Below are 27,855 nucleotides of genomic sequence, written 5' to 3'. Positions count from 1 at the left end.
CAAATATATAAACCAATTAGTAACAAAATTAAAGAAATACAATGATAATAATACAATAATAGTAGGAAACTTTAACACCCCATTCACAGCAATAGACAGATCATCTAAGCAGAAGGTCAATGAGGAAACGAAGGCTTTGAATGACACACTGGAGCAGATGGACTTCACAGATATAGTCAGAACACTCTATCCTAAACCAACAGGATACACATTCTTCTCACATGCACATGGAGTCATTCTCCAGAATAGATCACATACTGAGTCACAAATCAGGTCTCAGCTAGTACAAAAAGATTGAGATTATGTCATGCATATTTTCAGACTACAATGATTTAAAGCTTAAACTCAATCACAAGAAAAAATTTGGAAGGAACATAAAAAAGGAGGTTAAAGAGCATCTTACTAAAGAAGGAATGGGTCAACCAGGAAATTAAAGAAGAATCTTAAAAAATACACAGAAGCAAATGAAAATGAAAACATGACGGTTCAGAACCTTTGGGATACAGCAAAGGCTGTCCTAAGAGGAAAGTATATAGCAATACAAGCCTTTCTCAAGAAAGAAGAAAAGTCTCAAATACACAACCTAACCTTACACCCTAAGCAGCTGAAAGAAGAACTGCAAATAAAACCTAAATCCAGCAGGAGAAGAAAAATAATAAAGATGAGAGCAGAAATCAATGGTATAGTAACAAACAAAAAAAACCCCACACAAACCAGTAGAACAGATCAAGGATCTGTTGTATGTCTGGGAGCTGGTTCTTTAAAAGAATTAACAAAATTGATAAACCCTGGCCAGACTCACCAAAAAGAAAAGAGAAAGGACCCAAATTAATACAATCATGATGAAAGAAGAGAGATCACAAACAGCCCTGAAGAAATACAAACAATTATAAGAGAATATTATGAGCAATTCTATGCCAACAGATTATGCAATCTGGAAGAAATGGATGTATTCCTAGAGACATATAAGTTACAAAAACTGAAACAGGAAGAAATAGAAAACTTGACCAGACCCATAACCAGTAAAGAAATTGAATCAGTAATCAAAAATCTCCCAACCAACAACAGTCCAGGGCCAGATGGCTTTCCAGTGGAATCCTACCCAACATTTAAAGAATTAATACTTATTATTCTGAAACTGTTTCAAAAAATAGAAATGGGGAGTGGGGGCACCTGAGTGGCTCAGTGGTTGAGTGGCTGCCTTTGGCTCAGGGCATGATCCTGGGGTCTAGAATCAGGTCCTACATTGGGCTCCCTGCAGGGGCCTGCTTCTCCTTCTGCCTGTATCTCTACCTCTCTCTGTGTCCATCATGAATGACTAAATAAAAATTTTTTTAAATGGAAGGAAAACTTCCAAACTTATTATATGAGTCCAACGTTACGTGGATCCCAAAACCAGATAAGAACCCCACCAAAAAGAAGAATTACAGACCAGGGACGCCTGAGTGGCTCAGTAATTGAGCATCTGCCTTTGGCTCAGGGCATGATCCTGGGGTCCTGAGATCGAGTCCTACATCAGGTTCCCTGTGGGGAGCCTGCTTCTCCCTCTACCTATATCTCTGCCTCTTTCTGTGTCTCTCATGGATAAATAAATAAAATCTTAAAAAAAAAAAAAAAGAATTCTAGACCAATACCCCTGATGAACATGGAGATTCTTACCAAGATACTAGCTAATAGGATCCAACAGTACATTAAAAGGATTGTTTATCACAACTAAGTATGATTTATTCCTGGGCTACAAAGGTGGTTCAACATCTGCAAATCAATTCATGTGATACACTACATTAATAAAAGAAAGGACAAGAACCATATGATCCTTTCAATGGATGCGGGAAAAGCATTTGACAGAACACAGTATCCTTTCTTGATAAAAACTCTCCACAGTGTAGGGATAAAAGGAACACACCACAATATCTCTAAAAGCCATATACAAAAAACAGACGGCAAATATCATCCTCAACAGGAAATGCTGGGAACTTTTCCTCTAAGGTCAGGAACACGACAGGGATGTCCATTGTCACTACTGTTGTTTAACATAGTACTAGGAGTCCCAGCCTCAGCAATCAGACAACAAAAAGAAATAAAAGGCATCCAAATTGGCAAAGAAGTCAAACTTTCACTCTTTGCAGACAACATGATACTCTATGTAGAAAACCCAAAAGACTCCACCCAAAAAATCACTAGAACTAATACAGGAATTCAACAAAGTGGCAGGATATAAAGTCAACGCACAAAAGTTAGTAGCATTTTTATACACTAACAATGAGCCAGAAGAAAGAGAAATCAAGAAATTGATCCCATTTACAATTGCATAAAAAACCATAAGATACCTAGTAATAAACCTAACCAAAGAGGGGATAGGATCTGTGCTCTGAAAACAATAGAACACTTATGAAAGAAATTGAGGAATACACAAAGAAATGGAAAAACATTTCATGTTCCTAGGTTGAAAGAACAAATATTGTGAAAATGTCTTTGTTACCTAGAGAAATCTATACATCCAATGTAATCCCTATCAAAATATCATTCAGGGGGTGCCTGGGTGGTTCAGTTGGTTGAGTGTCTGCCTTTGGCTCAGGTCATCATCCCGTCCTGAGATCGAGCCCCATATCAGGCTTTCCACTCAGTAGGAAGCCTGCTTCTCCTTCTCCCTCTACCTGCTTGGGCTCTCTCTGTATGTCAAATAAACACATAAATAAAATCTTTAAATACAATACCATTCAGTATTTCTCATAGAGCTGGAAAAACAATCCTAAAATTTGTATTGAACCAAAAAAGGCCCCGGATAGCCAAAGGAATGTTGAAAAAGAAAACCAAAGCTGGAGGCATCCCAATTCCAGACATCAAGCTCCTCAAACCTATAATCATCAAGACAGTATGGTACTGGCACAAAAACAGACACATAAATTCATGGAACAGAATAGAGAAGCCAGAAATGGATTCTCAATGGTCAACTAAACTTTGACAAAGTGGGAAAGAATATCCAATGGAAAAAAAGACAATGTCTTCAACAAATGGTTTTGGGAAAGTTGAACAGCCACATGCAGAAGAATAAAACTGGACCACTTTTTGACACCATATGCAAAAATAAACTCAGAATGGATGAAAGACCCAAATGTGAGAGAGGAATCCATCACAATCCTAAGGAGAACACAAGCAGCAGATCTGTGGTCTCAGCTACAGCAATTTCTTGCTAGACACATCTTTCAAGGCAAGAGAGACAAAGGCAAAAATGAACTATTGGGACCTTATCAAGATAAAAAGCTTCTGCATGGCAAAGGGAAAAGCTGACAAAACCAAAAGGCAACCTACAGAATGGGAGAAGATACTTGCAAATGACATACCAGATAAAAGGCTAGTATCCAAAATTTATCAAGAACTTATCAAACTCAACACCCAAAAACAAATAATCTAGTTAACAAATGGGCAGAAGACACGAACAAGCATTTTTCCAAAGAATACATGCATGTGGCCAACAGACTCATGAAAAAATGCTCCATATCACTTGACATCAGGGAAATACAAATCAGAACCACAATGAGATACTATCTCACGCTGGTCAGAATGGCTAAAATGAACAACTCAGGAAACAACAGATGTTGATGAGGATGTGGAGAAAGAAGAACCCTCTTGCACTATTAGTGGGAATGCAGACTGGTGCAGCCACTCTGGAAAACAGTGTGGAGTTTCCTCAAGAAGTTAAAAATAGAGCTTCCCTATGATCCAGCAATTGCACTACTAGGTACTTATTCAAAGGACACAAGCATAGTGATTTGAAGGAGCACCTGCACCCTGATGTTTATAGCAGCAATGTCCACAGGAGCCAAACTATGGAGAGAGCCCAGGTATCCATCTACAAATGAATGGAGAAAGAAGGTGTGATGCATATATATATACACAATGGACTATTACTCAGCCATCAAAAGAACAAAATCTTGCCATTTGCAACAAGGTGGCTGGAACTAGAGGATAGTATGCTAAGTGAAATAAATCAGTCAGAGAAAGATGGATACCATATGGTTTCACTCACATGTAGAATTTAAAAAACAAAGCAAGCGAAAAAAAAAAACAAGCAGATGAACATAGGGGAAGGGAAGGGAACTTAAGATCAGATGAAAGCAGAGAGGGAGACAACCCATAAGAAATGCTGAACTTAGGAAACAAACTGAGGGTTGCTGGAGGGGAAGTGGGGGAAGTGGGGGTCATTGGGTAAAGGGCATTAAGGAGGGCAGTTGATGGAATGAACACTGGGTGTTATATACAACTGATAAATCACTAAATTCCATCTCTGAAACTAATAAAAATAAAAAAGAGGTGAAGTCTTTGGGAGGTGACTGGGTTCTGGGGGCTCTGCTCCCATGGGCAATATAATGATACTCCAGAGAGCTCCCTTGTCCCCTCCCACCATTGTGAGGACACCACAAGAACACAGGCATCTATGAACCAAGACGCAGGTTTTTGCCAAACGTAGGACCTGCCCTTGATGCTTGATCTTGGACTTGGCAGCGTCCAGAACTGGAAGAGAGAGAGTCCGCCGTTATGAAGCTATCCAGTCTATGGTTTCTGTTACAGCAGCAAAAGGACTAAGACAAATGAGCCACAGGCTGTGAGCTAAATGTTCATAAGCTACGTATCAACGACACATATTACATACACTGTCTTTAAACAGAAACACACTTAAGATGAGGTTATACGTTGACCAGTTGGTGAAAAAGCAGCCAGAGGCTCACAGGAACCTAACCCATACCTCTCCTGTGAGCAATGTTTAATGTTTACAAGTTCACTGTTTGTGACAACTCTATTGAACGTAACTACATGAATACTGAGCATCAACTCTATGGTTTAAACTCTGTCATACATCATTTTGCTTTTTTTTAAGATTTTATTTATTCATGAGAGACACAGAGAGAGAGAGAGTCAGAGACACAGGCAGAGGGAGAAGCAGGCTCCATGCAGAGAGCCTGACGTGGGACTCGATCCCGAGTCTCCAGGATCACACTCTGGGCTGAAGGCGGCGCTAAACCACTGAGCCACCGGGGCTGCCCATCAATTCTCCTTTAAAGACAAAATTTCAAAGCATATTCTATATTTACCTTGCAGATTTACTATTTCCAGTGTTCTTTGCTCATTTGGATAGATGCAGATTTTCCTCTGATATAATTTTCCGTCTTCCTGAAAGACTTCTTTTTTTTCTTTTTTAAGATTTTATTTATTTATTCAGGAGTCCCTCACCAAAAGAGAGGCAGAGACAGAGACAGAAGGAGGCCCCTCAAAAGGGGTCTGATGCGGGACTCGATCCCAGGACCCCAGGATTATGACCTGAGCCAAAGGCAGACGCTCGACAGCTGAGCCATCCAGGTGTCCCCTGAAAGGCTTTCTTTAACATTTCTTGTAGGGATGGTGTGCTGCTGATGCAGTCTTTCTGCGTTGTATGTCTGAATTCTTTATTCAACATTTGCTTTTGAAAGGTATTTTTGCTGAGTTAAGAATCCTGGTTGACTGTTTTATTCTTTCAGTAGTTTAAAGACAGAAGCCCCTGCTGTCTTTGGCTTGCATCCTTCCTGATAGCACGTCGACTGTCATCCTTATCTTCGTTCCTTTGTATATAATGTCTTCTTTTCTCTAGCTTTTTTGTTTCCTTTTTTTTTAAGATTTTTCTGTAGGGACAACCAGGTGGCTCAGCAGTTAAGCGTCTGCCTTCGGCCCAGCATGTAACCCTGGAGTCCCCAGATCGAGTCCCACATCAGGCTTCCTGCATGGGGCCTGCTTCTCCCTCTGCCTGTGTGTCTGCCTCTGTGTGTGTGTGTCATTCATGAATAAATAAATAAAATCTTTTTAAAAAAGATTTTCTGTTTATCATTATGATTATGATGTGCCTTGGGGTACTTTTCTTCATGTTTCTCCTGCTTAGAGTTTGTTGAACTTCTTGGATCTGTGGATTTATAGTTTTCATCAAATTTGGAAAAGTTTTGGCCATGTTTTTTTTTTTTTTTTTTCCTAAGTGTTTTTTCTTCCCCTTCCTCTTTCTCTTTCAATTCCTTCTGGAACCCCAATAACATCTCTAGCCATTTGATAGTGTGCCACAGCTCACTGATGCCCTGGTCTTTTCAGTTTTTTGTCTCACCATATTCTGTTGTGGATAGTCTCGATGGCTATGTTGCTAAGGTCACTAGTCTTTTACTTACAGTGTCTTGTGGTCGTTAATCACATCTGCTGTGGTTTTCACCTCTGGGATTGTATTTGCCAGTTCCATAATTTTGAGCCAGTTCTTTTTTAGTTTTTTAAAGATTTGTCCCAATTGCCTTCATGATATCCTAACTTCACTTTGATGTCTAATTGTCATCTCAAACTTAACATATCCTAAAATTTTTTCCTCCTCTGTTCTTTTTAATGGCAACTTTTTCTCTCTAAATGCATAAGGTTAACACCTTGGTGTCCTCCTTGACCCTTTTCTTTCTCTTCCTCAGATTCAGTCTGTCAGAAAATCCTGGCCACTCTACTAGATCAAACCTTAAGAATTCAGTGCTTCTCTCCTACTCCCATTACCTACACCCTGGTCCCTGCCACCATCATCCCTTACCTGGCTTAATTCAACAGAGTTAACTTCCCTGCTTCTTTCAATACTAAAGCCAAATTCATCCTGATGAGTCACAAATGATAGCATATCACTCCTCTGCTCAAAATCCCCCCAAAGCTTCCCAGTTAACTAAAAATAAAAGCCCGTATCCTTACTATGACCTAGAGGATCCATCATCACTCTGACTGCCCTTTTGACACCCACAGACACATGCTCTCTCCACCTACTCTACCTTTTCACTGTTTCTCAGCAATTTCAGCCCTGTTGCCACCCAGACCTTTGCACTTGTTGCTACCTCTGTTGGGAATTGTCTTGTTCCAGCCACATGGTCGTTTTCTCCATACTTCTTTCAGGTCTTTATTCCAAAGTTACTTTTTCAGTCAGACTTTCTCTAATTTATATAAGTATCTACATAGCTGCATGTATATACCCTTATTCAATCCTCAACACTCTTATAAGGAAGGTACTGTTAATTATCCTCATTTTACAAATGAGGAAAATGGAAATCAGAGAGGTTAAATGAATCGCCCAAAGTCACACTGCTGGTAAATGGGAGGGCATGCAAACTGATTCCAGAACCTTCTCTCTCTTTCCATATATGTGGTGTGTATATATATCTCCTATAGATGTATGTGTGTATATATTTATTTATTTATTCATTTATTCTATACCTATAATACCTATAATATATATTTATATATTAACATATCACATATATTTATCACATATGAAATATAGGTGTTTCCCTTTTTTTAAAGATTTTATTTATTCATGAGAGACCCAAAGAGAGAGGCAGAGACACAGGCAGAGGGAGAAGCAGGCTCCTCACAGGGAGCCTGATGCTGGACTTGATCCCAGGACCCCAGGATCATGCCCTGAGCCAAAGGCAGATGCTCAACCACTGGAAATATAGCTGTTTCTAACCTTCATGTTCGAGGCAACTGGTGGAGACTTGGAAGCAGTCTGGGTGCATTGATCCAGCTACTGTTTATTAGGCATCTACTATGTGTTGAGTGTTGTGATCAATGCTAAGGATATAGCTGCTGTCCTCAAGGCCCTCACAGTTGGGAAAAGGGAAGAAGACACCCAGAAGCCCCATGGGCGGAAAGAACTAGGTAGGACCCAGGGCTAGAAATCATAAGGGAAGATTCTGATTCTCTCACAGGAGTTGTGCCCGCAAAAATGAGGAGACAATTGACCTGGCTAGTCCAGAAGGATTGACTCAAGCATTACACAGCTGGTAAGCCACTAGGCAACTGCTTTGAGCTGGGATTTTTAAAGAAATATTTCAACAGAATGACTATCTGCAGAGATGTGTGTAGGGCTGAGGGAACCCACGAGAATGTTGATGCACCTAGGGACCAGTAGAGGCCAGAAAGCATTTCCAACCCTTTTCCATGAAGGTGCAGGGAAGCCTGATGATAGCTGGAGCCTTGGAAAAAGAGGCTCCCGGAGAGGAAATTTCTAGAGAATAGCAGCGCTGTCAGACCAGAAACAGTGCAGCGGACACATCCCCAGAAACAACCAGTACACCTCTGCTTCTCTCTCCTTAGGCTGCTCTGCCTTTCGCAGGGCCACTCACTCACCAAACCCGAATGCAAGCCGCATCCAAGGGGGCTGCAGGAGATGCAGCTCAGGGAGCAAGTAATACAATCCACAAAGGGCGCTGTCTGCGGGCACCCTGCAGGTCAGAGGAGGGGGGGACATGGGTGGAGAAGGGCAAGCAGAAAACCAGCACAGGTGGCTAAGGCGGTAGCCCTTCTCGCTAAAGAAGCGCAATCCTTCTCCCTGGGGGTTGTAAAAATGAGCGATGGGGAGATGAAAGTCGACCCCGGGGAAGGAGGGATTGGAACCGAAGGGAAGACCTGGCCCTGCTCTCGGCGCTGCGCACCACCTGCCGCGAGGTCCCCGCGGAGCCCCGGGGCTCGGGGCCTTCCCTCCTGCGCGCCCTCGGGGACCATCGCGGCCCCGGGGCTCCGCGCAGCCGGGAGGGCCGCGGAGGCCAGGCTGGGGCACGCGTCCTGCCCAGCCCAGGTCTGCGCTGGGGGGTGGCCGCGACCCTTCAGGAGGCCCCGGCTGCCAGGCGAGCGGAGCCCTCCACGTGGGCCCGGGCGACGGCGTTCAGGTGGCAAGGATCCAAGGCGGAGCCTTCTTCCCCTCCGGGTCCACCCTCCGCCCCTCCCCACCCCCGACCCAGAAAAGGACACGCACACAAAAACTTTTGCCACACTATTAATATATTCGCGTTTCCTCCCACTTTCCCAATGGGCTACCAGCTGCAGAACTCCTGAATAGAAAGCTTAATTGTGCTTTGTCATGCAGAGTACCTCGATTTTCTATAGAAGGTTACAAAGGGCCATTTGAAGTATTTCTTTCTCCCCTAATAGTGAACCATTTGCATAGGGCACCTCTGCGCCTGCCAGACCCAGGTAGCCGCGCCTGAGCTCCGAGGCCCCGGGGTAACAAAACCGTGTGGTTTCCAAGGGGCGCCCTTCTCCGCCTCCAGCCTCGCATCCCGACTTTTCTCTCCGTTTCCTCGGATCGCAGCCAGCCCGGAGCAGCTGATTTAGGGGGTGCGGAGCCCGAGGCCTGCAGGCCAGGGCGGCCCGGCCCCTCTCGCTGACCTCTCGGAGCCCTCGGGCCATCTCGGCCCTTCTGCCCTCAGCTGGCTCCTGGTCCAGGCGGGGCCTCGGGACCCCAAGTGGCGTTTTTTGGCTACCACCAGAGGGGCCAGAGCACCGGCAGTTACCCTGCGAGGCCCACCGCCCACTTGCCTCCTGCCCAAGGCCCGAGGGACATGCCAAGGGAATTGGAAGCCGGTTATGATTTGGCTAGGATGCTGTTCCATCTCTCCTGCTTGATTGGCAGGGCTGCCTTCAAAATATCTTTTCTTGTTGCTTGTTTTGACAGTTCAAATCCAGGTCTATGTGACATATAAAGCTAATAAAATTCTAATTTCATTGTTAATCTTATTTCATTGCAGTATAGGTTTTTACTCTCACACCTGCGTGGCAGGGTGTAATTCCATTAATAAAAAAAATCAACATATTCATTGCATGTCTTTTCCCCGATGATATATTGTGAGCAGTGTGAGTTGAAAAAGAACCATTTATTCCCACCGTGAATGAGCCTGCATGGGGCGGGAGCTTCACCTGCCCCTCAGTCAATTAGGAATGTATCGAAAAGTCTAGCAGAAAACGAGTTAAATTAACCGTTCGCTAATTTCCTTGTGTCCCTCCTACATAATCCCCCCTTTTCAGCTTCCAGAAATTACCACATGTTGCAAGGTTCAAATAGTGCCTAATGAAACAGTGACTAAACGCTTCTCCCTCCAGTGCCACCGTCGGGGGAGCCCTTTCGCCGGCCTTTTAAAGGGTTAGCGCGATCTCCCAGTCCCAGTTCCCGTGTGCATGACTAAAAGAAAGGAAATAAAGAAAGAAGAAAAAGAGAGAAAGAAAGAGAGAGAGAGAGAAAGACAGTAAGAAAGAAAGAGAAAAAGGAAAGAAAAATGTTTCTTTGGAAGAAAGAAAGAAAAATCTAAGCTGTCAAAAACTCTTGATCCAACCGGTAAAATTAAGTTGCCTCCCACTCACTTGTCACCACGGACCACGCGGGGAGCGGGGGACGCCCCGGGTGGAGGCCAGAGCCTGGGTATTCTCCTCTCTCATCAGAAGAAGGCTGGGGGCCTGGAGTTGGGAGGGTTGAGCCAGGACCAGGGCAGTTTGGAGGTGGATAGGGACGTCGGCCTGGAGAACAAAGGAAGAGAAAAAGAGAAAGAAAAAGAGAGAGAAGAGAGAGAGAGAGACCCCAAGGCAGAAAGAGACGGAGCTCAGTAGCCAGGACCGAGAGACAAATCCTACCAACTCTCCACTCCCTGCTCCCAAGTTAAAACCACGTGTCAGGCTCTAGCAAACTCCAGCCCCTCCGGGCAAAGGCGTTTTGAAGTCTTGAAATTCGACCCTAATAATTAATCGTAGTCATTAATTAATTAAGGAGGAAAGGGGGGAGGTGGCTTGCTGCTGCTTGACCCCAAACAATTTAAATTAGGCTTTGTGGAGGTAGACTCCCAAGGCCTGCCCTCCCCCCCCTTCCTATTCTTTCTCTTTCACGCTCTCAAAAATTTCCATTATAATCCTCAGCGGTCTGGGGCCGCCGAGGCGCGGCCCTCTCGAGCCCTTCCCCGCACACCCAGGCCAAGCTGCCCCCAGCCCCTGGAGCCGCGGCCGCCCACGGGCAGGGAACTCCAGCCCAGCGGGAGCAGCTCCACCTGCCTTTCTTCTCTGCACCTGCTGTGGGCTGTTTCCCCCTGAACTTCAGAGATCTAGTAGGACCTAAGAATTAGTGGGGCTGCGGTGCTGACACCGGCTAATACTGCTACGATCTCCGGGTCTCTGCCGGCCTCTCTCTTCCCTTCCCTTCCTTTGCTCCCTCCCTCTCCCTCTCTCCTTTTCCTCCCTCTGGCTGGGGACTTGAGTTCCTTATTTGAAATGGTGCAGCTAATACAAAGTCATCAAAGCACTATGGTTCTTGTCTTAAAGTGACAGCCCTCTTTATGGGGCTGTTTAAAATACGCCCCCTGCTTTTCAATGTCTCTCTATCCATCTTTGTCTGCTCTTCAGAAAAGCGGACAATATAAAGCCCAGCCTGGCGAGCTCCCCACGCTCAGGCCTGGGCAGTGCCAACCTCCGCCTTTAAGCAGATTGAAATTGTCACTGCTTCATTAATCTGAAACTAGTTACTTTCCTAAGCACACAGCACACACTTCCGATCTGTCGGGATTCACTCAGAGGGGAGCCCCTGGGGCCTTCCTGGGTTTGGGATTTGGAAGGCTCAACAAAGGTGGGACCGAGGGTTCAGGAAAACACAGGGCTCAGCTTGAAGAAAGGCAATGCCCAGTGCAGAAGGGCAGGCACGGACATCAACATCGGGGCACACCAAACGCTATTTTCAGAGACAATGGGATGCCCAGAATTTTGGACGGTGTGCTTGGGAACGAGGAGCCCCGCCCCGGGAACGGACCACAATATCCATCGTGGAGTAGCTTTCGGGACCCTGAGGTCTCATGAGCTTTCCACTCCTCAAATCGAAGAAACTTACTTCCAAATAGGAGTCGGGGCTGGCTTCTGGTTTTTTTTTTTTTTTTTTTCCATCTGAGGTCTGGTCGGAACTGTTCCTGAGAGTTCTCTTTCAGTTCCCATTCTGGTCGGCTCCTCCTCCAGGTTCCACTCCATGTCACTCCAAGTGCCAGGGCCTGGGGTGTAGGAAACCTGTATCCCTGTAGAATTTCTTATCTTCTGTGAAAGAGACTGCCTTTTTTTTTTTTTCCCTTCACACTTTCACCATTAACAAAAGACAATACAAAAGATCCTTCTACTTTTAATATTTCCAGCTGGCTTAGAATAGCAAGTTTTTGGATTCTATTACATCTAATTTAGGGGAGAGACGTGGGCATTTTTTTTTCAGAGCAGCTCAATTTTCAGTAATGTGAGCCTAAAGATTTATAAAATAGATTTATATTAAATTATGTTAATAGAAGCCTAGTAAATGCACCATTTAATTGCATGGAAAAATGTTCCCTTTTAAGAGGTCTGTCACCTTAACAGGTACATTCAAAGATTCCCTGTGAATAATGAAAATAGGAACAATTGCTTTGAGGCACTGAGCCGTATTCATCGTCTAGGACAGCTTTAGGCTGTGTTTGGAGAGGGTGGGAGGAGCTCCTTTTAAAGCACTGATTGCTCCTTTAAACCCAATTTCCTCTAGCAAATAGGTTCTATTGGGAGTGTCACTCTCCTCTCCCTCATACCCTTAAGGCTGGGCTTCAGATCCTACCCAGACCTCTCTCTCCCAGTTCTCTCGCTTTTTCTCCTCTCCACAAACCGGCTCTAAACACCTTTCCACCTCCCTCAAAAGAGATCTCCCAAGGAGTGCCATGAAAAGTGAGTAGAACTTGCAGGAAAGGTAGAGGTGGGAAGCAAAACAAAACAAAACAAAACAAAATCTGATGCAAACAACTCTTCTCTTTCCATATATATGACCAACACAGGTGGAATTCTCTCTCTCTCTCTCTCTCTCACACACACACACACACAGACCATCTTGCTTTCTGTGACCACTTGCAGTTAGAACAATTACCTTTCTGACAATTCTCTGACCAGCCCGAGTAAACCAAGTAAACTGAATTTCCAATCCTGATCCGAACTGGTAGTGTAAGGGTGAGAAAAAGGAGGAGGGAGCCAAAAATCAGTTTTTCTTTCTCTTAAAATACCTTTGGATATCCTTGGGGGAGGGGAGTAAAGGAGATATGGGTAAGGGAGAAAGGAACCACAATAAGATGACTATTTCAGAAAACTTCAGATTAAGGAGGGGATGAGATCTACCACCACCAGCATCTCTATCACCTGGGTCGGTGGATACCCCAAGAATAGGCTGCTGGGTCCCTTCTGACCTGGGCGTGGTTTGCAGTCAGGAAGCCTTGCCAAGTGCTACTATCAATGCTAGGCCCTTGGCCTTGGGCTTGCATTGGTCACTGAGTGGGAGGGTGAAGGGGAAAGGTCTCCGTTCCTCCTTTTCTCTCAGAATGACTGGACTGGGTTTAGGGCACGAGAGCAGGAGGTCATCCTTTGAGCTTTGCACTCCCACCCAGAACCTCTTCCTGTTTGAAGCCACCGCAGGACTTGCTCTCAAAAGAGGTAGATTTAACCATATTAATGGCTCCTGCTGTGTCTTTTCTCTTAGTGGAGCAAGATCCTAATTTCTAATTCTCATTTTCATTCTCTCTCTCTCTCTCCATTATGTGTGTATAGGCCCCTAAGAGGCCATATTTTGGGGGAAACAATTATGTTTTACAAATTGGGGCATAATGAAAAGGTAGCATCTGGTGCTTCCCAGGTAGAGAAATTGTCAAGGGTGACCCCACACATCTCTTTAATAAAGCTGAGGACATTGCACTTAAAGTGCTTGACTGATATCCAGGTTGTTTCGCAGAGCATGTCCGAATGTTGGCCTAGGAGTTCTTAACCTAAGGTGAAAACTGCAGGACTTTAAAATCTTAAAAAAAAAAAAAAAAAAAAAAAGTCAGAGATTCCCAAAGCCTTGTTAGGATCTGCAAACTTCAGAAACATCAACTGATTACTTTGGGCAGGAGTGAGGGAGAGGGTCTTGGGGAGATGTAACATCTACCCTAGTAGAGCGGGGACCTCATGGTTCACTCCGAACGTGAGAAGGTCCACCGAATGTCCTAGAAGCTCCCTGAAACCCCTGGAGAGGGTTTCTTCCGGGAATGTCCAACGTCTAGATAGGCATCTATGCCTGAAACTTTTTGCCTTTGGTAAGGGACGCATTGTTTGTTCTCTCTTCCCTAAGGAAAATCCCCCGAAGGCAGGGAGGAGAGGGGCTGAGGCCGTGGCAGCAGCCCAAGGCCTGGCGAGAGGGGCGGGCGCCGCGTGTCCCCGCAGGGCGGCCGAGGGGGGTGTGCGGCAGGTGGGGGGCTGGGCGCTCTGGGCGCGGGGCCGGGCAGGTGCAGAGGCTGGGACCAAGGGCTAGGACCCGGGCAGGGCAGGACCGAGCGCGGGGTGACTGGGGGGTGCGGAGCCGGGTGTGGATGGGAGAGCGGCGGACGATCGCTTTGGGCAGGGGCGCGGGGAGCTGCCCCAGGGGCTGTCGTCCCTCCCTTATTTCCGAGCAGGAATTCTCCGCGGACGCTCCTTCTTTGCGCCTCGGGGCTCCTCTCTTCCCACTCGGATGCTGGCGCGCAGAGAGGCCTGTTTATTGGGAAGGAGGGCGATGGGATCTTCAGGAAAAGCAGCGGGCCTGTGCCTCCTCCCTTCGCGGGGGCAGCGCGACGCGCCCCAGGCTCCGCGTGTGACCGAGAGACCCGGAGGCTGAGCCTCCCAGGCCCGGGCAGGAGCGCGCTGGACGCCTGTGACCGCTGCGCAGCACCAGGCCCAGGTCGTTGCACAAAGCGGCGACAGCTCCCTATTCAGTCCCTCTCGCCTGCCCTGGCCGGTACCCGAATGGGAGCTGATGGTGAAACTCCTTCTCCTTAGTCTCCTGTGTGTGTGTGTGTGTGTGTGTGTGTGTAAGAGAGATAGACAGACAGACAGGCAGACACAGAGAGACAGGGAGAGAAAAGAAAGAATAGAATAGAATAGAATAGAATAGAGAGGAAAAGAAGAACTAATGAACCCTGGGCAGGGAAAGACCATGATCACATCCTCCCCTCTTTCCCTCTTTTCCCAAACGAGCTTCCTGACCTCAGCTTCAGAGCCCCATCTCACCTGGTGAGGTTTCAGTTCCTACATCCCTAAAGTAAACCATACCTAAAGAAATGTGTGTGTGTGTGTGTGTGTGTGTGTGTGTGTGTCTGTTGTAATGGGCTCCTACCGCTTGAACCTCTAGGGCGACGTCTCTACAGAAAATAATCAGAAATAATACTAATGGGTGTCAGTGGGCTCAGTTTGCAGGGAAAGAGGTCTAGTTTCCATAAATCCAGCGTCACTTCTTTTCCTTAGATGACAGGCCCTGGCTGCCCTGAGCAAGGAGCCAGGTTGCGGCGCTGAGGGCAGAGCCAGAGTAAATCTCCAGGCGCAGGTTTGCAGGAATTAACTCTGCAAGATGATGGGGAGAAAGGGATTAGAAGGGAACAGATTTAGGTTAAAGTTAGGGAGACCAAGAAACACTGCGAGAGTGCAAAGGCTCCGGTGAGCTATTTTAGAAAAGTGAGGATATAAATCTTTGGGCAGAATAATTCCCTATCCCTGCCCTTTTGTTTTCTCAGCACTGATGGGATCAGCTAATTTCTTCGCTAGTGGCTCATGTTTTCAGCCACTTGGAGCATCATTTATGAGTTTCCTTGTGCATGCTTCCCACCTGTTTGATGGATCGTTGCTCCTCCTAAAACTATTCTGACTCTTCAAATTCCTTCACATAATTCAGGTTTTAGTACCGAGAGAGATGTAGGGGAAAGGGGGGCGAGAGGGGGAACTGCCACAGAAAATAAATACTAGGTAAGGGACTTGTACCTTTCCTGCCCAATCAAAAAGTGTCTGTCATTAATTGTCAGTGTCACTTTAAATGGAGGGACTGTGAGCAGCTTAGCTATTTTGAGGATGGGGTGTTTCAACCTAGTGGGCAACATGATGACTGAGGGTGTGCCACAAGCTCCCTCAAGCAAAGCCCCACATTACCAGCTTTTTATTCAACACTTTCCTCTAAATTCTCAGACACCTTCCCCCGCCCCCACCTCTGGCTTTCTCTAGATTTGGGCCAGGGGGAGATGGAGAGAGCCGGTGAGAGCAAACACCACAATTTTAAAACCTTGATTTTGTTTCATTTATTTAAATAAATATAAATATAAATTTTATATAAAACTATTCACATACAAAGGGACTCCAGCAACTTGAATTCCAATCTCTCCCCAGGCAAAATTTTCAGAAAGCGAGACCTACAGGGTTTAATTTTCTAAATTATTTGCAACTCAATACTCCCATTAAAAGAAACAACAGCAACAACAACAACAGAAAATAACCAAGAAACCCCGTATTCTTAGGTTCTGAAAGACAGCAGGGAAGGGGAAAGGACATGTGCTTTCAAAAACCCCCATACAGTGCTAAACTTCAACCAACCTTGTGGTTTTCTCCCCCCTCTCTGTTATAGGACAGGGCTGAGTTGAATCTAGATTATTTACATTAAAAAAAAGAAAGAAAGAAAAAAAAAAGACCTATCGCTTGGAGCGGAGTTTCAAACAAACAGGTCAAAGAGGAGACTTGAAGGGTCAGGCTGGGCATGGACGCCCCAAGAAGGCTTTCTCCAGATGGGACCACGGCAGGGCGAGGGTTTGGGCCCCGGGCACCGGCTGCGTTGGTGAGTGGGGGGTGCCAGGGGCGTGCGGTGAGAGGGAGGCAGGTGGCCCCCTCATAGGGGGGAAATCTCCTTGTCATCGTTGGCCGAGGCCGGCGACAAGGAGTCCTCATCCTCGGAGCGCGCGTAGTGCGCCTGGCTGCCGACACACTTGCAGCCCGCGTGACTGTTCCTCTGGGTGCCCTTCCCTTCTTTCTTATGCTTCACCCGGCGGTTCTGAAACCAGATTTTCACCTGCTTCTCCGACAGGTTCAGGTAGGTCGCGATTTCGATCCTCCGGAGTCGAGACAGGTACATGTTGGAAGAGAATTCCCGCTCCAGCTCCAGGAGCTGCGTGCTGGTGAACGCCGTCCTCATCCTCTTGCCGTTGGGCACCTGGCTGGCGTCCGAGCCCCCTGCAGACCGGCCAAGACAGGGCAGAGAGAGAGTTCTCGGGTGAGGTGGTCCCACCGCCACGTGCCAGCCCTGGGGAAGGACCCACCCTCGACGCCCAGTCGGACACCTGTATCCATCCCTCACCCTGTCCCATTCCGAGGCTCTCCGTGCCCCTGCGAGGGGCGGCGGGGGGGGGGGCAAGATAGAGACGCCCCCCGGTGAGTGAAGGCCTTTGATGTGTGAGACGTAAAGTCAGAGGCTTAAAGGCGGGGTGGGGACTTGCGCTGTCCCGTCGTCTCCCTCCAAGCCCGGCGGGGACGCAGGCTGGCTTAGCCAAAAGCATCGTCACGCTCCAGCCAGCCCCGACGACGGATCGCCGCGCTGAAGTTCAAGGAGACCCACCCCGAGCCTCCGCCCGATTAGCCTTGGGGTTCTCAACCCTCCAGGTCGGGGTCCCAGAGCCCCCCCCCTCCCCCATAGCCAGCAAGGCTCGGACACCGGGTCCCGCGAGGGCGCGCACTCCAGCTGCTTGGAGAGGTTCGAAAGCCAACTTCCCCCTTCGTGGAACTTCAGGGGACGACTCCACACTTACACATAAAGCCCCTCCTCCCCCCTCCACCCCACCTCCCCCCCACTCCGCCCCCCGGGCTGCCACTTCCTCCGCTGGAGGCGGAAAGTTTGCTCCTGGGGGCCCAGAAGGCGCGGCGCGCAGGTGCCCGGAGCCCCCGCCCTACCCATGGTGAGGCAGTGGAATCTCCGCGGGTCCCCCACGTTGTAGGTGGTGGCGGCACAGACAGGTGCGTGGTGCTGAGGATGCCCCAAGGCCGCCGCGGCCGCCGCCGCCGCCGCCGCCGCGGCCGCAGCGGCGGCGGCGGAGCCCGGTTGCTGGGGCTGGTGGTGGTGATGGTGGTGCTGCGGCGGGTGGTGGTGATGGTGCGCGTGGCTCACGCGTGGGCAGAACTGCGCGTCCCCGGGACCCGAAGAGAACTGACCCTTGAGCAGCGGCAGGGCCCCGGCGCCCCCCGGCGCCCCGCCACCCCCGGCGCCCGCGCTCCCGGCCCCCGCGCCCCCGCCGCCGCCCGAGCCCGCGGGCCCGCGCGAGGAGTGCAGGTGCGAAGTGACGCAGAGCGGGCAAACGCAGAACGCGCCGCTCTTGCGGGACGGGCAGCCGGGCCCAGACACCGACATCACCAGCGGGGACGGCATGCCCAGCGGGATGAAGAAATCTGGCCCGGGGTGCGGCTCGGGCAGCGAGGGCGCGGGCCGCGACGAGTCCTTGATGATGAGCGAGTCGACATAGAAGGAGCGCGACATGCCGAGGGGGTGGGTGGCTGGGGGGACCCGGCGGCGGCGGCGCCCCCTCCCCTCTGCGGCCGGAGCTCTGCCCGGGGCGCGGCGCGGACGCGGGCGGTCCGGCCCTCGGGGACGCGGAGGTGCTCGGCGTCTGGGCGGCGAACAAAGGGGTCCCTGGAGAGGGCTGGTCCTCACGTCCCCCGCCCGGCGCCCCGGCTCCGGGATTTTATAGCCCCCACCCCGGCACGTGATGCTGCGGAGCACCGCTCGGCTCGGGCTCCGCGGCAGCTCCCCACCCTCGGGATAGGCTGCCCGAGTCACAACAGAAGCGGCGAGGAGGGGCGGGCGCGCGGCAGGGAAGAACTCGAAGGAGGGGGATGGGGGAGACTTTGCAAAGTGTAGGTTTTGTTAATTTCGCAGGGAGGCCGGCCTCCTCCCCCCTCTTTCTCCACGCTTTCTCGGGAAATCGGAGCCGCATCCTCCCTCCGGCCCCTTTCCCTAGCCTGGGCCCCAACCCAACTCTTCCCCACGCCCCCCGGCCAAAAAGCGCACCAGGTGGGGACCTTGAGGTCTTTCGGTGGGGATGCCCGACGCTCCCTCTCCTCCGAGTCAGCCTCTGCTGAGGCGCAGGAGAGTGTGGGGCCTGCGGTTTAGAGCACGATTGTGTGGACAGCGGCCCAGTCCCGCACCCCGGCGTGCACCACGGATGCGCGCGCGCGCACACACACACGCGGTCCCCCAGCATTTAGCCTTAGCCAAAGCCGTTCAGGTGGTCAGTTCGTGGTGGAGCCGGGGTGCACCAGCGAAGCCTCCCAGCTAAGAAGCTGCGGGGGCTTTTCATCCTAATGCTTGAGAAGCTCTAAAATGCCTTTGCACTTGGGGCTTTCCTGGGGCCACTCAGATCAAAGACACTTCCTTGTGCTCCTTTGTAGTGGGCCGGGCACCCTTCGGCGGACAGACCCGTCGAAGAGCCACTCTCCTTTCTCCAAGCCCATGCATTTCCAGGACAACCCTGCACACTCCATCCCAATGATTTTGGAGAGAGGACCCACACCCCCAGCCCTCCTGGAGACCACGCGGGGGAGGGGGGAGGGGGGGAGCCTGCCTTTGCTCTGGGGTCCTGTGCTTTTCTGCCCCTTTATATTTTACAGATCTTGAGCAGCTGGCAGGCTAACCAAGCAACACTCTCCCGCCCCAACCCCGTCGGCACCCCTTTAAAAGCTGAAAGAGGTTGAAGGAATTTGAGCCACTCAAGGAATCCTGCCTCAGGATGGGAGAAGTGGCTTGGTAAAGGAAATCTGTGGGGCACAGGCTCCAGCAGGAGACTTGTGCTTTAGCGGCTCTGTGAGAGAAGGTAGCAGCCAAGATAGGGACCGTTGAACTTTGGGGAAGGTAAGGTGGCAGAGGTGACAGCGTTCTCTTTCTTCCTCCCTGTAGAAAATCTTGTTGGAGCAGGGAGGGTGAGCAACAGCTACAAGTCTGCTCCTTTTCCCAAAACAGCCGACTGCAGGCCTGAGTTCACAATGGTGTTAAGAAACTTGGGGACAGGACTCCCTCCAGTTCTGAGAACCAAGTGGCCAAGTCCTAGAGGAGCACCAGCTTCTCAGCTGGAGCATGGCTATCTCTCTGTCCTCTGTCCGTCTCTCCTTGTCCCTTTTTCATCTCTGGGACTGTTTCTTTGGCTTGCTAGAGAAGTGTAATTGGGTTGTAGGGACGCCCCGCTCTGGGGAGCCCAGGATTTATGGATGGCAATTAAAGTTTTATGAATTGCAGCTGAGGCTGGTTATTGAGCTATTTGAATGTGATTAGAATTCAATTAGAAAGCGGTTAGTGGACGGTGGGTCTCCAGAGTGTAAACAGACAGCTATTCCAGAAATGTGCTAATCCAACATCTTGTGACAACAATTAAGGAGTCTCAGGGCTTAACTCAGGGCAGCTCAGCTGTAACTACTTTTGTACCACAAGGTTTGCTGATGCAGCCATCACAGACGCTCAGCCTCAACCCAGCCTGCCTGCCCACCCGCCCTGGCTCGTGTCAGGAGAATGCAGGTAGTCCCCAGGACGACTGCAAGCTCAACCACTAAGAGATGCTTAATGGGTGTTCAAATAGGTGACATGACTTCCCCGTTCCCTTTGCAAGTGTGTGTGTATAGAGATATGTGTACATATCTCTATAATTTATATAATCTATACTTAGGTGTATTTGTTCAGCTTACTTTGCAAGTGCTCAAAGAAGGTATTGGCTTTTCCGTTTCCTTTTTTTTTTTTTTTTCCTCTTCTGGGTTGGGTAGAAGGTTATCTGAGGTCTGTTTGGGGCTTACAGTTTGGGTCACTGTGTTCCCAGTGGTTCTGGGTATGCTCACGGGAAGAACTCCCCATGCTAATGTGCTGGAATTTGCGCTTATGTGAGGACCATTTTACTTTAGAGAATCCTAATCATGAAGCTTGAGCAACTAATTTAATTTATGTCTAAGTATGGAAACATCCAATTGGAGTGGGAAGGAATTTTGAGAAAAATGAGAGGCCCATGGGGTTACCTAGGGCTGCAAGAGGGGCAGACTGGAGGCAGAAAGCAGACCACGTCTGGGAAACTTGCCTATGAGAGAAGACTTAGGTAAATTGCTTGAGCCATCACGATGAGCACAGGGTGATGTATGGAAGTGTTAAATCACTATATGGTGCAACTGAAACTAATATAACATTGTATGCTAAGTGGAATTAGAATAGAAGTTTTAAAAAATTTAAGAAATAGATCGCTTAAGCCCACCACCAGTGAATATTTGGGGGTCATGTTCCACCGTTGGGAGGCTCTCGGATTCTCCTTATTAGTTCTCTTTGGATCTCTCAGTCTTTCTCTCCTTTGTCTACTCCAGCCCCGTCTTCAGAAGTTGGCCCCACTGTGCCTCCTGTGCCACCCCCCCCCCCACCCCCACCCCCACCCCCCCCACCCCCCCCCCCCCCCCCCCGCCAAAGGAAGCCTATCCTTCAGGATCCTGAGCAGCTATGTGACCACCGGCCCAGTCAGACCCTTGCCCAGGACAGCAGCTCCTTGAAACCGCTCAAAGCAGAAGGGGACCTGAGCAGCCTGTCAGTGTGCCCCCACGGTGCCCCCGCTGCCACACAATTTTATTTCTCACTGATTCTGTCCGATAAAATTTCATCGTCCATTAAGTAATCCCTGAAATGAGAACTCTTATGAGCCTATAATGAGCTCTAATTGCCACGACTCGGGGAGCCACGTGGAAGGATTTATTTGGTATTAAGCAGTCGGGTACAGAGTACAGGCTGTTACCTAAGCCATTACTTTCATAATTCAAGGAGAAAATTAGTTCTTCTAAAGGGGCAGGGGGATCCTTTGACTTCCTCCCTCTTGCTGGGATGACAGGGGATGGCTTTGTCTTCCTTGAGTGCAAGACAGTGTCACAAATACGAAGGTAGCACAGTTGTCCCCCCTCCACTCCCCCTAACACATACAGTCAGGGTACCCCACCCTAACCCTCAAATGAGAAAGAGAGAGAGAGAAAAAAAAAGGCACTTTGGAGGGGCCCCCTTCTTGCCCCGGGACTCTCCAACTTGAGCCTGGATGAGCAGCTTCCTCCTAGCTCAACCTTGAGATGTGAATTCTCCGTTGTAGCTTTCAAGAAGTCTTCCAATACTTCCCCCCCATCTGGGATCACACCTGACCTGGACCCCACATTCCCCTCTTGTTTCTCACTCTTTCTGTTTCCTTTCATGGGCAAAGTCAGGGAAAGCAAAGAATGTGGACTTAGCATTGCTTACTCCACAGGCCCTGGAGTTCTGACCTATTGATGTGCTTAGCTGTTTTATTGGCTGTAACTCCCACATTGCCCTTCCCTCTGCACCCGTCCCCCCCTCCCTAACAGCTCCCCCCCTCCCCATCCCTAGTCCTTTTTTCTCTCATTTTTAGCGTTTGCCCACACGGTTCTCCTGCCCCAAACGGAGGCGGCAAGCAGGGCGGGACAGCCCAGGAGTTGGCGGGGCGGCCTCGGATTTATTTGCTCCTCTTACATTGATTTCATATTAGTTTCCAAAGCGATGAATGATCTCAAAGCTGGGTTTTGTTAGCCGAACACAAACAGGAGACAGGACTTACTTGCCCCCAGCTCCCTTTAATGAGGTCATTATCAAAGCGTGAACAAGTCTATGAATGTTTTATTGAAAGCGCATCGTTAACTTGTATCCATCCTTTTCTCCGAGTGGCATTGTGATATTGCTGTCTGTGGCACATCTTACCCGATATAGCCCGAGATTTCCCCATTCTCTGTAACCAGGCAACCCTTTCTGAATACCCAAAAATTGAAAAGAACCGCTTAGTCTTCAAGAAAGTCCTCAATAATAGTGGAAAAGAACAAAGATCCAGGAGACAACAAAATGCCACAGGGGTGACTTTTCATGAGCAATTATCTCTCATTAATCAGAAGAACAGCTGCAATATTAATTTTCTCTCTTTCTTCCTCTCTTTTCACAGTCCCCAACATTTGAATAATCATAAATTTTGATTTTATGAAGGAGTCACATTTTCTGCGGCTGGAGGAAAGCAGCCACCTAGGTGAAGACAAGGAGAAAACGCTCTCATTTTATTTACTTATTTAATGGGGGGGGGGGGGGCTCGCTGGGTAAAGCTGCCAACAAAGCAAAAGGAAAAAAATAAAATAAAAATACAAACAGGAGGGATAAGCTGGAGAATATGGCCCCCCCCCCCTTTCTTCTAGATGGTGGCTTAGAATCGGGACTCTTTTTCCCGCGCCGCCTCCTGACAACCCCCTCCCTCCCTCCTTCCTCCCCACCCGGCTCACCCCCCCCCCCCACCCCAGACCGATTCCCCAGTTCTGCCCCGAGCAGGGCGGAGGGAAACGTTCGCCGGCGTCTGGCGTGGGAGTTTCAGCCGGGTTTCTGCCCGTTTAACTTGCAAACGTGAAGCCAAGCGTTGTCGATCTGACCAAAGGGACACTCTTGGGGCGTAACTCGCATTGTGGCCATCAAAAAGCCCGCCAGCCTCGGAGGGACCGAGACGTGCATTCAGCAGAAATGGGGCGCTCGCTCTCCTTTCAGGAGCCCGAGGGGCGATTGTTCACAGGATGTGTAGCCGGGGTGGAAAACGAGGGTCCCCGGTTAGGGCTGTCACCTGCAGACCGGCCTGGGGCTGCGGGGGGGTGCGGTGGGGGGGGTGGAGTTCAAAGAATCTCATTAAACCGAGGCTGCAATTAGCAAAGAACACACCCTCGGAGGACCCCAGCTCCCCCCCCCCCCCCCCCCCCCTGTTGAAAAGCCAGGAGCCGGGATGAAAGCAAAGCGGGGCACTTAGGAAGGAGTCAGTCCCCGCATTCCTACGCTGGCTGGCGGAGCGGAGAGGGGCGCCCGGCTCTCCCTTTTCCGCTGCCCGAATATTCCTTGGAAAGCAGCGCAGGCGAGCGGCCTCGGGCTCACCCACCATCACCACCAAAAAAAAAAAAAAAAAAAAGGTCTTGCTTCTCCCTCGTGTTTATTCAGAGCGGATGGGCCTTTGAGAAACCTCAATTCGCCTTTTGTGCTCGCGACGACAGGCGCAAGAGTTCAATTCGGCCCTCGGAGAAGGGGGGTGGCAGGGGGCCCCTGGGAAAGGCGTTGAGGAGTCTGGCTCTGAATTTTTGGGGGCAAAACCCAGTCCCCTCCGAACAGTCTGGATGGCCCACAGCCCCTCTGCTCCCCACTTCCCCTTCATGAATGTTCGCCCGCCCCCAAATCCTTGGGCCTAAACAAGGCATCCCTGCCCCCAGCCTTACAGCTCTCCTCTGTCATCAGAGTGAAATTTATTGAGCGCCTACTCGGTGCCCAGCGTGTGCGAGGCCCTGCGGGGAGCGCGCCTGAAAAGGCCGAGACTGTATCCAATAGAATATTGTTTCATTTCAGTAACAATGACCTGAGGTGGCGAACAATTATCCGGATAATTGAAGCAAATGCTCCACCTCCCTCCCTCCCTCTCCAGTTCCCGTGGAGCTGGCCTTTTTTTTTTTTTTTTTTTTTTAAACTACCTTTTTTCAAAGTTGGTGGTTTTTGTTTGCTAGGGGAGGGTGTTGCTGGGAGCGTAAGGGGAGGGCTGAATCATTCACACGCATACGAATTCCGCACTTCCCTCGGCCTAAAGTTTGCTGAAAGCCTTGGTCTGAAATAGCCGCTTGGTAATGAAATTCAAGACAGGTTTTTGATTTTTTTTTTTTAAACTGCTGCCAAAAAGAGTGAACCCTGTAGTTTTTAGCGATCCAGCCTTTTTTGGTGTTCAACCTTGGTCATCTACAAAAATCACCTGGACAGCGTTATAAAAGTATGCATGCTTTCGAGATCTTGATTTAATGGGGTGGGGCCCAAGCTTAAAAATTAAACAAAGAGAAACTGCTTCCTCTGCTTCTGATGCAGGTGAGGGTTGAGAAATAACGGACACATCCTACCCCACTAATCCTGGAACCTGAAGAGAAAAACTTAACCTCTCTGAGCCTCATTCAGCAGCTGGTGGTTGGAAAGCCAGTATGGAGCGCCTACTATATGCCGGGCTCCTGGCATACAGGGACTGCCTTGCACAAGACAGGTCCCTTGGGAGTTTCCAGGAAGGTTAAAACGAATCAACAAATCATCTCAGAGGCAGTGAATTGCAAAAGGTCCCATGAATATGAGAGAAACACCCACTTGGCTTTAGAAATGGGTAAAACTGAAGTCTGAAGGGGACTTGCAGGATGAGTGGCAGTTGGCCTGGGAAAGAGAGATGGGGAATGTGTTCTGGGCCACCCAAGGGCTCACACGAAAGCGGGGAAGAGTTACTTTGGTTATTTGCAAGAACTGAAAGGAAGCCAGCGAGATTGTTCGAAGAATCTTAGATTCTGAGTCTGTGAGATAGGAAAATGCCTGCCACCCTCCAGTCCTTGTGAGGAATTGAGGACTGCTTAGCGCCAGGCCTGGTGCCTGGGAAGAGCTCTGGGTGGCTCTGGTTTTTATTATTATCCAGGATCTGCAAGTCCATGTGGCCTTGAGGCTGGGGAATGAAGTGTCAGAGCATTGGGCTTTGCAGCGAGGAACCAGGAAGCTGGAGCAGGGGTCCCATCATCTCTCTGAGATGACACACCTTTTCCGAGCTGGGTTTCCACTCCCGAGGCTCCTTCGCAGCTTGGTGCCCAACCTGGGGTTTCTCTAGCCTTCCCTTTCTGGATGTACCTGTCTCCTCGGCACCCCCATCAACCTAGGTCTTCCAGGGCAATTTCCCCATGCCCCCTCTCCACCTGCCTCAAAGACCTCACTTCCTTACTTGGGACTGTGCCCTAAATTTCAATGCTTCTTTGGCCTGGAGAAACCTTGCAGTTTTGCTGGTCTGTTTTTGGCTTTTTTTTTTTTAGGTTTATTTATTTGTTTAGTAATCTCTAAACCCAACCTGGGGCTCACACTCAGGGCCAGGAGATCAGGAGTCTCGTGTTCCTCCTACTGAGCCAGCCACTCAGCCCTTTGCTGGTCCATTTTGCACCAGAGGAAGCAGGTGCCATTCCAGCATGCCAGTCTTCACAGCCACCATCTCCTGAGCTCCTGAGCACGCATCCTCTGAATGAGGAAACTTGCGTGCATGACCTCATTTGATCTGCCAGATAAAATGTCGTTATTATGGCTGTTTCTTATATGAGACAGGATTTGTCTTAATGAAGTTCAAAGACTTACAAGGTCAGACTGTTAAAGATGGCAGAGCCAGGATTCAGACCCCCTCTGATGCAGGGGCGTGGGGTCTTAGGGACGAGGTAATACTATCTCCTAAGGATACCTAGTGTTTACTGAGCACCTATTATGTGCCAGGGTATGAATTAAGCTCTTTAATGTATCTTTAATTTTTCACAAAGACCGTGTGAAGTAGGTACTCTTATTATTTACTCCCTTGCCTTTTGCCCGCTTCCTGGTATGTGGGGTTTTCCTATATTTCAAAGCTCACAAAGGCCAGGTTAATGTGACCCGTGGTATGACGGGGCACAAACTGGCACTGGGATGAAGAAAGGGAATGCGATTGCTTTTAATCCCCCTACACCCTGAACATTTGAAGTGGGTAAAAGCAACAGCTCATGCTTTTACTTCGAAAGCCTTCCACGTAATCAAGACACAGGTCCACGGGTTGGTGGAGCACGTGACCCTCCCCAGATGCCCGCCAGCTGCAGCTGGACAGCTGGACAGAACCGGGGTCTGTTTGGTTTCCTCGGCACGGGCGTCAAACACCCAGCCTAGGGCAGGCATGTCTTAGCAGATAAATATTTGTTGGGGTCTTCAGTTTGCGGATAAGGAAACAGGCTCAGAGAGACTCCCCAGTGGCAAGAGGGGGCTCACCGAGGCCTTTCTAGCACCAAGACCCCCCCCCGCCCCCCGTGCAGGTGCAGCCCACAGCATCCTGCGCTGTGTCCCCCGGGCCCCCGGGGCTGGGATGGGGGCCGGGCCCAGGTCAACCCCGAGCCCACCCGTGGGTGCAGCGGAGGGAGGCGCTCCCGAAACGGGGATGCGGGAGCTGGAGCCCCGCGCCCTGCGCCCTCCCTGGCGTCTGTCTCTCTGGCTCGGGGCCTCGGCTCCTCCCGGATCCACCGATCCGTAAAAACCAGGCGCCTCCGCGGGATCCTAATGAGCCTCGAGCCTGAGGACGCCGCGAGCGGCCACGCCCCCCGCACACCTGGCGCCCGCGCTCGGGGCCGCCGCCTGGCCGCCGGCGGTGCGCATGCGCGAGCGCGCGCGCTCGGAGGGGGCCTCCGCGTGGCCGTGTGTGCGCAAGCGCGTGGGAGGCGTGCGTGGGCGTGAGAATGAGGGCGCACGTGACCGCGCGAGCCGAGGGCGTGCGAGGCGGAGGTCGTGGTGGGCCAGTGCGTGAGCAGGGCAGGGTGCGAGCACGGGTGGGAGCGTGAGCGCGTGGGTGTCGCGGAGCCCGAAGGGGGCTGTCGGCAGGACTGTGAGGAGGGGGGTGTGGCTGCGCCAGGGCCGAGCAGGAGGCTGCGGGGCGCGCAGTGCGCGTGCGCTCCGGGGGTCCGCGCGGGAGCCTGCGCGCCGGGTGTGGGAGCGGGAAGGTGGCCTCTGAGCGAGAGCGCGCGGGGGGCGGGGGGGGGGGGCGACCCGGAGCCCGACCTCCGCTCTCAGCGCTCCCGCCCGCCCGGGGCGGCACCCGGGGCACCTCCCAGGGCAGCACCCAGGGCAGCACCCAGGGCAGCACCCAGGGCACCTAGGGCACCCGGAGCAGCACCTGGGCAGCACCCAGGGCAGCACCCAGAGCAGCACCTAGGGTAGCACCCAGGGCAGCACCCAGGGCAGCACCCAGAGCAGCACCTAGGGTAGCACCCAGGGCAGCACCCGGGGCAGCACCTAGGGTAGCACCCAGGGCAGCACCCAGGGTACCTAGGGCACCCAGGGCAGCACCCGGGCAGCACCCAGGGCACCTAGGGCACCCGGGGCAGCACCTAGGGCAGCAACCAGGGCACCCGGGGCACCCCCCCAGGGCACCCGAGGCAGCGACCCGGTCCTCCCTCCGCTGCCCACCCTGCGAAGGAAGGAGGGGACACGCGTGGCCCCTCACGGTGCAAGCCTGCAAACAAGCGGGGGGAGGGGTCTCTGGGGCCGTCGCCAGGGGCCCCCCTTTTTCATCCATCCCCCAGTTCGCCTCCTTCACCCTCTGGATCGTCTTTCTGGTTGTTTCCCCAACAAGTATTTATGGAGCGCCTACAGTATACCAGGCTCTGCTCTACCCGCTAGGA

The 27,855-nt window shown here is 50.4% G+C and overlaps 1 protein-coding gene across 1 annotated transcript; it reads right to left on the bottom strand.

The window, feature by feature from the left end:
- Positions 1–15,959: 15,959 nt before the first annotated feature.
- On the bottom strand, positions 15,960–18,251 carry GSX2 (GS homeobox 2). The gene is made up of 2 exons (XM_077846629.1): positions 17,548–18,251; positions 15,960–16,833 (listed from the first exon to the last, which is right to left on the bottom strand). The coding sequence occupies exons 1-2, from the start codon at positions 18,125–18,127 to the stop codon at positions 16,493–16,495; spliced, it is 921 nt and encodes a 306-aa protein (XP_077702755.1). The 5' UTR covers positions 18,128–18,251; the 3' UTR covers positions 15,960–16,492.
- Positions 18,252–27,855: the final 9,604 nt, after the last annotated feature.

This window comes from Canis aureus, chromosome 14 (assembly GCF_053574225.1).
Source record: "Canis aureus isolate CA01 chromosome 14, VMU_Caureus_v.1.0, whole genome shotgun sequence".
In the NCBI taxonomy this organism is placed as follows: Eukaryota; Metazoa; Chordata; class Mammalia; order Carnivora; family Canidae; genus Canis; species Canis aureus.
The sequence above is the reverse complement of the archived record's forward strand: the minus strand, read 5'-3'. Positions and strand labels throughout refer to the sequence as shown.